Source organism: Diorhabda carinulata, chromosome 10 (assembly GCF_026250575.1).
Source record: "Diorhabda carinulata isolate Delta chromosome 10, icDioCari1.1, whole genome shotgun sequence".
Taxonomy (NCBI): Eukaryota; Metazoa; Arthropoda; class Insecta; order Coleoptera; family Chrysomelidae; genus Diorhabda; species Diorhabda carinulata.
The window spans coordinates 4,467,074-4,477,181 of record NC_079469.1 but is presented as its reverse complement, the minus strand read 5'-3'; the positions used below and the strand labels follow the sequence as shown (position 1 = coordinate 4,477,181).

The 10,108-nt window shown below is 32.7% G+C and overlaps 1 protein-coding gene across 1 annotated transcript; it reads left to right on the top strand.

Annotated features, from left to right (window-relative positions):
• Nucleotides 1-2,082: 2,082 nt before the first annotated feature.
• LOC130898572 (uncharacterized) lies at nucleotides 2,083-8,501 on the top strand. The gene is made up of 7 exons (XM_057807965.1): nucleotides 2,083-2,194; nucleotides 2,797-2,879; nucleotides 6,479-6,607; nucleotides 6,702-6,737; nucleotides 6,791-6,905; nucleotides 7,873-7,940; nucleotides 8,350-8,501. Exons 2-7 carry the CDS (start codon nucleotides 2,805-2,807, stop codon nucleotides 8,365-8,367), a joined length of 441 nt encoding a protein of 146 aa, XP_057663948.1. The 5' UTR covers nucleotides 2,083-2,194; nucleotides 2,797-2,804; the 3' UTR covers nucleotides 8,368-8,501.
• Nucleotides 8,502-10,108: the final 1,607 nt, after the last annotated feature.

Here is a 10,108-nt window from a genome sequence, read left to right as displayed (position 1 = left end):
TATACTAATTTGACTGTAATATTTTTTATGGTAGGCACAAAGACATGAAATAAAAGGTTTCATAAAGTTTGTTCATTTGAAAAACAAATGGGGAAACGAAAAGTATTAAATATTGGAATACTTATCTTTTTAAATATATCGGAAGAAAAAATCTAGCGAGGAAATATCTAATGAACCATCTCTCTTAATACTTTTTGAAAATACTCTTGCGTGTACTTGTTTTCTAGAAATCGAGCGAACAGCACGAGCTATTCTGTTTTTCTAGTATATCGTTCAGTATTTTTTCTCGATAAACTATTTGTTTTAGCCCTCTCAATATAAAAAAAAAAAAACTCATTATTATAATATCTGAGGATTCAATATATCACACTAATTTTCTCAAATCATCTTACGCTAAACTATTTAGGGAATTTTGGGTAGAATGTGCCGCCATGTGACTGCTGAATATTTAAACGAAGATCGTTATATTAATATTTGCAGAATCTGTAAATATGCTTATTTATCATTCCTTCAATGATTCCTAACTCATATAACACGGCAAAAATATACAATTTTTTGATATACTATCTTCTTTACTTTCGTAGTAGGAATAGCCTTTGCTCCAATATCGACGGTTTTGGGAAGACGGAACATCATTTGTAGCAAAAGTACTTTCCTCCGAAAAAAGTCTTTAATCTTGATTTCATTTTAAACTAGCTTCGCTTGAGACATACGGAACTTCAATCACCTCGTTTCTTCACAAATTCTTAATTTTTATCTGTTTGTTTAAAAATTTTCTGTAAATTCGTTTCACTTGTGTGAGAGATATTTTGGAATTAGCATTGCATTCGAAGCAACTAAAAAAACTGCATGAATTTCATTTTTGCATTATTATCATTAATTTCTTTATTTCATCTAATAGATTGACAAATATAAATGTTGACCTATGTTCTGGCGATCCGTAGATGTCATGGGTACATCTGGATGCAATGTCCATGATGTATAGTTATAACTCTCAGAATTTTTCAACTGAAATATCCCTAAAAAGCAGCTCAAAAAAGAGTTTCAATAAATGCTTTCTGTTGTGAAAAATTTCTGAATCAAACCCCAGTATTTCTGAACAGAGAAGGGTCATTAGAATCAACAATAACTTTAACCAAGCAGTACTGGACTCTATAAGAAAGCTCTAAATTAGGACTTTTATTGAATGTCCATAGTAAGATCTGATTTTCTAACAAGTTGGTAATATGGTGTATATATCCACTAAAACTAATGATAAGTATTTTGAAAGTGGTTTACGAGAAAAAAACTTCTGATCTAGAATGTTAATAACCACGTTTTCTGTTGTTGCAATAGACGCTGATGATTTTGATTTGGACTGGTAGGTTGAAGTAAATGTATTTATAACTAGATCTGTTGTTTCTTCCACATTCTCCGTGGATAAGTTGAAATTTCTGGAACCGTTGGCGATATCCACATACTGTTTAGATTACCGCTACACCAATACTGTCTAACGCGCGTTTCGATAACCAAGGTATCGTCTTCAGAGACTGAAGGTGAATTGGAATGTAAAGTTCACCTTAGGGTTATAGAAAAACGCGCGTCAGACAGTGTAATCGTGAGTGTTGGTGTAAACAGTGTCTTCAGTACTCTCCATGGATAATAATTAGTGGACATACTGGACATGAGTGGAACGTGAAGGCATGGATCAAATAACAACAATATATTGCTGTTACTAGTATATGTTTTTTGTTTAACAGTTTTTAAAATAGATAACTCTCGTCAAATTGAAACGAGAGAGATATTTACATTTAAAAATGTCAAGGCTGTGTTCATTATCTTATTTCTAATAATTTTCGGGATAGATAGTGGCCAAAATCTCATGGGTCTCTCGTAATTTGACAAAATATGAAATTGTTGAATCTGGTTTCATCGTTTATTATGGTATTGACATTATCAGTTTAAAAAAAATAATTTTGGGCAAAGGTATTATCGACAACATAAATTATAAAAGAATTTCATAATGGAAACAATTTCATAATTTATACAACAAATTATACACTGATAATCCTATTTATTGAGCTCGAAAAAATGTTTCAGTTCAAACTGTGAGGTGAGTTGAGGTGAATACTATCAGTAAATTTCGACTTTTGTATAAAAGATTTTTCTAAAATTGATTTGTGGCAATCGCAGAATAACAGTTATACTTCATAAAGTAAGTTTTCAATCACCAAAATCGTTCAATAGCTTTTTGGTTGAGCAGGTGAAAAGGATCGATCTCATGAAAGAATCAACTCATAATTACAAGATTTGGAAACTTATTTAGTTATTTAACAAAATTGAAACAGGAAAAACTGATCATAAACTGGAAATTGTTTTAATTCAGATCTACCAAAATTAATTATCACGTTCCTGTTCCCAACAATAAATTTTAGTCTATAACTTTGTCTAGATTTTATCTGTGCCATTTTATCAAGAACATACAATAAAATTTTTTGTTATATTTATCAAAATATGTATAGTGATGAGTTAATACTAAAACCAAGTCTTGCAGGGTTATAAGTGGTCTTGTTTTTGCAGGGCATTACGATGAATCATAAATTTGCTATTAAGCATAAACTAGCAAATTAAATTCCTCCTATTGTAGTCCTTAAAATCTCAAACGACACCAGTATGATCATTTCTTTTAACAATTTTTGACAACATACAAAAACCGCCGTGTTTCATGCCCTGCTTGGTCTTGATTTTGATCTTTCGGACCTAAATCTAGTCTCGCTTTTTTCAACGTAATTTATATATTATAATTTTCAATTTCAGATAAAGTCATGAAATCGTGTTTGGTATCATGTTTTGTGGCTGTTTTTCTAGTCTATTGCGCCTCTGGTTATATGGATTCTAAGGTATAATTATTTATTATTCGAATTACTGTTCTTTTTCGACCCCTCTAGAACTCGTTATACCCTTTCGAGCGTAAGAGTATCGGGAGTTTTTATTCTTATTTCATCCATTCTTTCCGATTCTTCGCTACTTCATTCATCTGCTGTATTTTGTCCTTTCTCATTTAGTTCCACTTGTTGCAAGTTTTCCTGGCACTTCCTCTCCTCATTTTCTCATAACATAACTCCTTTATTTTCCATTGAGCATAACCAATATACGAGGATGTATAAACAAAATATTGCCATAGCGATAAACAATAACTTATTAGAATTGTAAATGTAAAGTTTGACGTCAAAAAAGTAAACCAGAGTTACGCAATAAATTGAAAGAAAAAAAAAATGTCCACCGAAATTGTGAAGATCGAAAAATTGGAGTATCGAGCCATCATCAAGTACCTGTATTTCAAAGGGTTAAAAGTAAGCAGATTTATGAAGATATGCTTAATATCATTGGTAATCAATGTACTTCGTATGCGACCGTGGATAATTGGACTGAAAAATTTATAAGAGGTAAATTTTCCATTGAAGATGATGATCGATCCAGAAGACCAGTTTCTGTGCCAGTCCCCGAAATATCGACCGTCGAATTGAAATAAAACGGATATCTGAAGCACTAATTATTTCATACTAACGCATCATATAGTTCACGTCAATTTGGACATGAGAAAAAGTGCTGCAAAATGGATCTCCAAATGTTTGAATGTTGACCAAAAACGTGCAAGGTTTGAAATCGATGTAGACTTCTTAAACCAGTTTCTGTGTCATTTCCCGAAAATATCGATGAAGTTCATGACATGATTTTATCAGTCGGTCGAATTGAGATACAACGGATATCTGAAGCACTGAATTCTTCATACGAACGCGTTCATCATATAGCTCACGTCAATTTGGACATGAGAAAAATTGCTTCAAAATGGAACCCCAAATGTTTGAATGTTTACCAAAAGCGTGCACGGGTAGAAGCATCGCGGTCGATCTGTGCTCTATTTGAAAACGATGTAGACTTCTTAAACCGAATTGTTACTATGAATAAGACTTGGGGACATTTCTACGATCCAGAAACAAAGCAGCAATCGATGGAATGGCGACACCCTGGTTCTCCAAGACCTAAGAAGTTTCGTGTCCAAAAATCTAGTGGAAAAGTTCTTGCTTCAGTTTTTTGGGATTTCCATGGAGTAATCATGATTAATTTAGTGAGAAAAGGATAGAAGAATAACTAGAGATTACTATTCAACATTACTGACTACTCTACGGGAAAAAATTAAAGAGAAAAGACGCGGAAAGCTATCCAAAGTTGTTTTGTTTTTGCAGGACAACGTCCCTGCACACAAATCTCATGTTGCCATGCAAAAAATTCGTTATTTAGGGTTTGTATTACTAGAACACCCCCATTATTTACCAGATTTGGCTCCGTCCGACTATTATTTCTTTCCTCAACTGAAGAAAAGTTTGAAAGGTCGTAAATTTTCTTCCAACGAGGAGGTAATAAAAGGTGTGGAGGTCTGGTTTGCAGAGCAAGAAGAAACATTTTTTTTGAAAGGTCTAGAGACGTTGCAGTTTCGCTGTAATTAATGTATCCAATTAAAAGAAGAATATGATGAGTAATAAAATATTTTGACATTGAAATTTTGTTCGGTTCTATGAATTTTTCATTGTATCCTCTTAGTACGTAAAAAGTAACGTATTCCAAGCCAATAAAGACATACGAGTAGAAAACATCCTAGAAAAAAATGGGAATTCCTGTTAGCACAACAAACTGAAAGCTACAAGATACAATCGAGAGAAAATGGCGGTTGTATTCCAATGGTTATCACTCTAATATAGTTTCTATTACTGGTTGTGGTTTTTGTTTTTGAAGAAATTATCACTTTCATCGATACCAGTGAAGAATAGCGTTTCTACTTATTTTTCTCTATTCGAATTTATTTATAGAGTATTTTCTTCTATTGCAATACGTAGCAAACGCTGCACTTCTTCAACTACAAATAGCGTTAACACATAACTCTATCTGTGCCCAAATAAGTTCTATGGAATCATAGTTGATTGTTATGATGGTGGCCCCCTGTTAATATCATCGGGACTAATTTGAAACTACGAAAGACTGATGTCAATGGTGAATCTAATCAGGGCTAATCTTGGGTTGAATCTTTCCAGACCAATTACTAATCATATTTTACAAGTAAAACAAGCCAAAGGTCCATCTATCTGTATCTTAGTTTATCTCAAGTCGAGTGTTCCAATCTTTTCAGCTTGTTAGTGAATCTATACTTTTATCCAAACCAAGAGGTCGTTCTAAGGGATCGAGATCATAACAAGGGCAGCAGAATATAGCTCCTATAGCTCCCCATCATTCTATTCATGTGATCATCATTATAAATAGTGAGAATAGGTTCATATCCTTATGATAGTCATCAGTGATCCACTGTAGGTGTTTACAAATTATCGCAACTGATTTTACTAGTTTAATCAACCCATAATTTATCATACGTGTATCCAGTACCTAAGACGTATTGAAACGTATTGAAACCAATGAGCTACAGTTAGAGTTAACAACGAACTTTCAAAGAGAATCCTTAGAGGTGTTAGGCAGAGATGTGCCCTATCCCCACCTAATCTTTATTCGGTAAACATCTTCTAAGAAGCCCTCGAGGGTTAACAATTAGGTTTCAAAGTAAATGGCACATGGCAAGATATAACATGAATTATCTCCAAAGGCTTATTGCAATCAATAATAAAATAAAAAAGAAAAAATTCCTAGTATTCACCTGCAAACTATAAAGGTTCCAGAATGTAAACCAATCATACCATAACGAAGAGATTTAACTATCTGGGAACTTCGTTATGTGAAGACTGATCATCAGACGAAGAGATCAAATGCCGGATAGAAAAAGCAAGGAGCTCATTCGTGAAAATCAAAGACGTATGTACGAACTTTGACTTTGACCCAACTCACAATAAGATGCACAAAATGCTACGTGCTTTTGTATGGTATGGAAGACTCGATACTGCTCCTTGGACAGCAAGAAAAGAAAATAGTAGAGAATGTGATTTACTGGAAACGATGAAACATAGAAAAATAGCATACTTGGGACATGTGATACGAAACGAGAGGTATGATTTGCTTCGGCTCTTGATGGAAGGAAAGATAGAGGGAATGAGAGGATTGAGCAGAAAGAGGATGTCGTGTTTCCATAATATAAAAAATTGGAGCGTTAGAGACAGGATAAAATGGGCAGATGTGATCGTAAACATCCATTAATGGATATCAAACGAAGTGTCCGTTTAGATATGTCTCAAATGACGATGTAGCTTCCTAGCAGGATGATTATTTCCTATCCCATCCTCAATGTTACAAATAACAATATCCCAAACATTTTATCATCTTTTTATCACCATTATTTCCACTGGTCTTTTTTCCAATGAGAAAATGAAAATATTATCCTACTTATTGTCCTCCACACTTTAAACTCTAACTCTTTCGCTAGAGGTGTTTCAATTTGAATATTTCAATGACTGGATAATGTAATTTACTTTGTTAAGCTCTAGATTTTTTCATTTTGTAGAGATTTGGTAAGAATTTTGGTGCGATTACGAAAAAAAGCCACGATTTCTGTAAAGCTGTTACTAATGTACCGCAAGATCTTATAGATGGAGTTAGAGATGGCCAGTTCCCAAATGTAACATCGATTAAGGTAATTATCAATATATTAACGCTATCAATGAATATAGAATGAATAACTACTTTTGGTTTTTCCTAGTTTTATCAAATCAATTATTTGTTTTTAGTGTTATACCACTTGCTTGTGGTTGTACGCAAAATCTGTAAGTATTCCTTCATTTTTTCCGTATGAATGCTCTAAACTAAATTGTTTTAGATGGATTTAGATTATAAAATGAATGAAGAGGTATTAAGATCTTATATGAGTGAGATGAACAGAAACGAAGACGTTGAAGTTATGATGAATTGCGCGAAAGAAGCTTGTAATTCAGGTAAATTGAAATTAAAAAAAAATAATTCCAAATTGATCAATTATTTATTGTTCAAACAACAATGAAATGATGAGAAGTTTCAGGTATTTTGCAATAGGATGGTCCCAGAAGTACCTGGCCAAACAGAAAAAACACAAAAACTTTGGAAAAAAATATATTTATTCCTCCTTCAATGTGCAATAAGTTCTCCTTACTCCTTAAAATAGCCATCACCTCTTCATTGCTGGAAAATCTTTGACCAGCAAGCTAATTCAAGCTTTAATTTATTAATTTTGGCTATTGCAAAAACGGATGTGTGAGCTGGTGCTTTGTCTTGATAAAACAACAGCCAAATGTGGTCATTTTTGCTTGACTTCTTCGCAGAATCATATTTCATGGTTAGTGGCAATGTACTCGTCATCTGAAGACTAAAAACCCTTTGAAATTTGCCAGAGCTGCCCTATAGAGAGATACCATAAGCCAGATGACTTTGGATCAACGCAAAGTTAATCATTGCAAAAATCTGTAATGAAATTCTTGAGCATAGTTAATCTATATTATCTCCTTAATTGATATCCATATCTAATGTGAATCCCAACAACTTTACAGATTATTTTTTTAGTTTTTGCTTCGTTTAATTTTGTTAGAATCACACCAAGATTTAGCTAATTTTAGATTGTCGATGCTGACGCTAGTAAATCGATTGACAGAAAGAATCCTGAACCCTGATGGATATCGCTCACCAATGCCAGACTAGATTCACAACTGTTGTAGTTTACGTACTGATAACTCTAACGCTCTATCTCGGAATCCATAGTGTTTCTTTTTAAGTAACAAGATGTCCAAGTCCGCAGTCAAAGACATCAGATATGTCACACATATACGTGTTTTTATCCTCATAAAGACGATTTATTATGATTATCTGAATAGTTTCTTCTTTTCAAATTGATGTTATATATATTTTATCAATATATTATGAATTTTATAGGTGAAAAATCTTCTTGCGACATAGGATATAAGATGCAGATGTGTATTTACGAAAATGTTCCCAAAGATGTAAGCAAATTTCAAACATTCACGATCAATATTATTAATAATACTTTTTAATATATATATATAGGGTTTCTCAATTGATTTTTGCACTTATAATATATCGAGTTTTGTTCAAATTAAAAAACAAGTACTTAAATAGATCAACGTTTCTCTAGAATCTAGACCGACCACAACCAATTTGAATTTAGCTGGATTGATGTAAGCATTACACTTTAAGTGGCTTGTCCATTGTCCAGAAATTGTCCGTTGCTAATGCATTTTTAAAAGATTTCAACAAAATTCGAAATATTTGAGCAAATCTAACTCAATTTTGCAGAAAAGCGTCCTTAAATGCCACATTTGTTTGCTGGAAAATATTTTTTTATGATAGAGATGTATATTTTTATACTAGTTAACATTTTTTCTGTTTCAGTGTTATATATTCTTCTGAAAACAACATAAATTAATTTGAAAGATGAATTTCCCTTTATTTCTACGTAAACTTGTGTATTTAATATAAATAATGAAGTATTTTAGATTCTGAGTATGTAAATATTAGTTTGAAATAAATAAACGAGAAAAAAACTATTTCTTTTTTCATATTTACTAAAAGAAAAAAATTCACACGTGAAAATTAGGTTTTTAAATTGATACGATTACAAAAAATATAAAAAGTCCACATTGTTTGTTTGTTAAAATTAAACAGAAAAATTCCCTTTGCTGTTTAGGTACCAATTCATTTCAATTACTTCAATAATTATAGCATACGATTAGATTAGATTAGATGATATTCAAATACCATTTGAAGAACAAATTTGCTACAAAATAAGAGGTAGTTTGAAAATAAATCTTCAATGAAAAAGTTAAGAGTCCTTTGCTTATCCTAAACTGGACTTTTGGAAATAATTCAACCCCCAAAACAAAAAACAAGTATTAGAAAAATAGCCAACACCCTAAATATTAGCCCTTCATCTATGTGGCGAATTTCGAAAAAGCAACAGCCATATTCTCACCATCCGTAGAGGTTCAACGATTTTGCTCAACGAGTTGTAATTTTTGAATAGTTAATACACGAAATGCGAGAAAATTTTGAATATTTAAATTATGTATTTTTTACTGATGAAGAACGTACGGATTAGTATTATAGGGGATAAATTAATTGGGCCTCATTTTCTGTCTCATCCATTATTAAATGGAATTTCTTATACCAGATCTCCCTGAACAACTTGAAGACACGCATTCAATATCAGACAAAAAAAGAGGCTCATGCACGATGATACCCCAGTACACTTCAATCGAGATGCTAGGCAGCATTTAGATGCAGCATATCCCAACCGTTGGATTGGTCGATGAAGACACCAACATTGAATTCTTTTGATTTCTGTTTATGAGGTAACGTTGAATCTTTGGTCTACAAGATACCCGTAGTTGATATCAACGATTTGAAAAATCGTATTCAAATAGCGTGCGACACATCAAATCTTTGAACGTGCGGCAATCCATGACACGTAGGCTACGTTAATATATTTTGGCTAGACGTGGTTATTTCCAGCTTTCATTATGAATCTTTTTCCTCTGCAGCTCTTATTTTATGGAAAATAATTTTTAGTAAAGGAAATATTTTTACTAAAACTTCATCTTGAAAAAAAGTTTCGATATATAATAAAGGGCTGCTGAAAGAAAGGTGTGAGGAGATTGAATTACTTCAGAATAAACAGGACAGAGGTAACGCATTCCAACAAAAATCAACCCGTAACAGATACACTAAACTAAAACAATGAACTGGTAACAGAAAAGCAAGAATTATTAAAAGTATTGCAAAAATATTCGCTAGCGATACGCCACGAATATTCGACAGGAATAGTGAATATGGAGAGACCTCAAAAATACTAAAATCAGAGAAAAACAAAGCACTTAAATTGAGTAAAAACGTAAAAGCAACGGGTCCGGACGAAATCCACATAGAAATGATAAAACTAATAGAAGAAGAATATTTGTTGCCATGGTTCCAGTTACTACAGGAAGTTTATGCAACAGGTAATATTCCAAAAGACTGGCTTATCTCTGTATTTATTCCCCTCCCAAGAAATGTGATGAGTTCAGACTGATAAGTTTGATGAGTCAAGTGCTTGAGATCCTGCTTAAAATTATACAAGCTAGAATCTACCATAAATGTGAAGGTGATCAAAACG

Excerpts from the sequence above, each read along its gene's own strand:
- LOC130898572 (XM_057807965.1), top strand. The coding sequence starts at position 2,805 with ATGAAATCGTGTTTGGTATCATGTTTTGTGGCTGTTTTTCTAGTCTAT. Across the intron at positions 6,738-6,790 it reads TGTGGTTGTACGCAAAATCT|ATGGATTTAGATTATAAAAT; the intron begins GTAAGTATTCCT and ends AAATTGTTTTAG. Across the intron at positions 6,906-7,872 it reads GAAAGAAGCTTGTAATTCAG|GTGAAAAATCTTCTTGCGAC; the intron begins GTAAATTGAAAT and ends TGAATTTTATAG.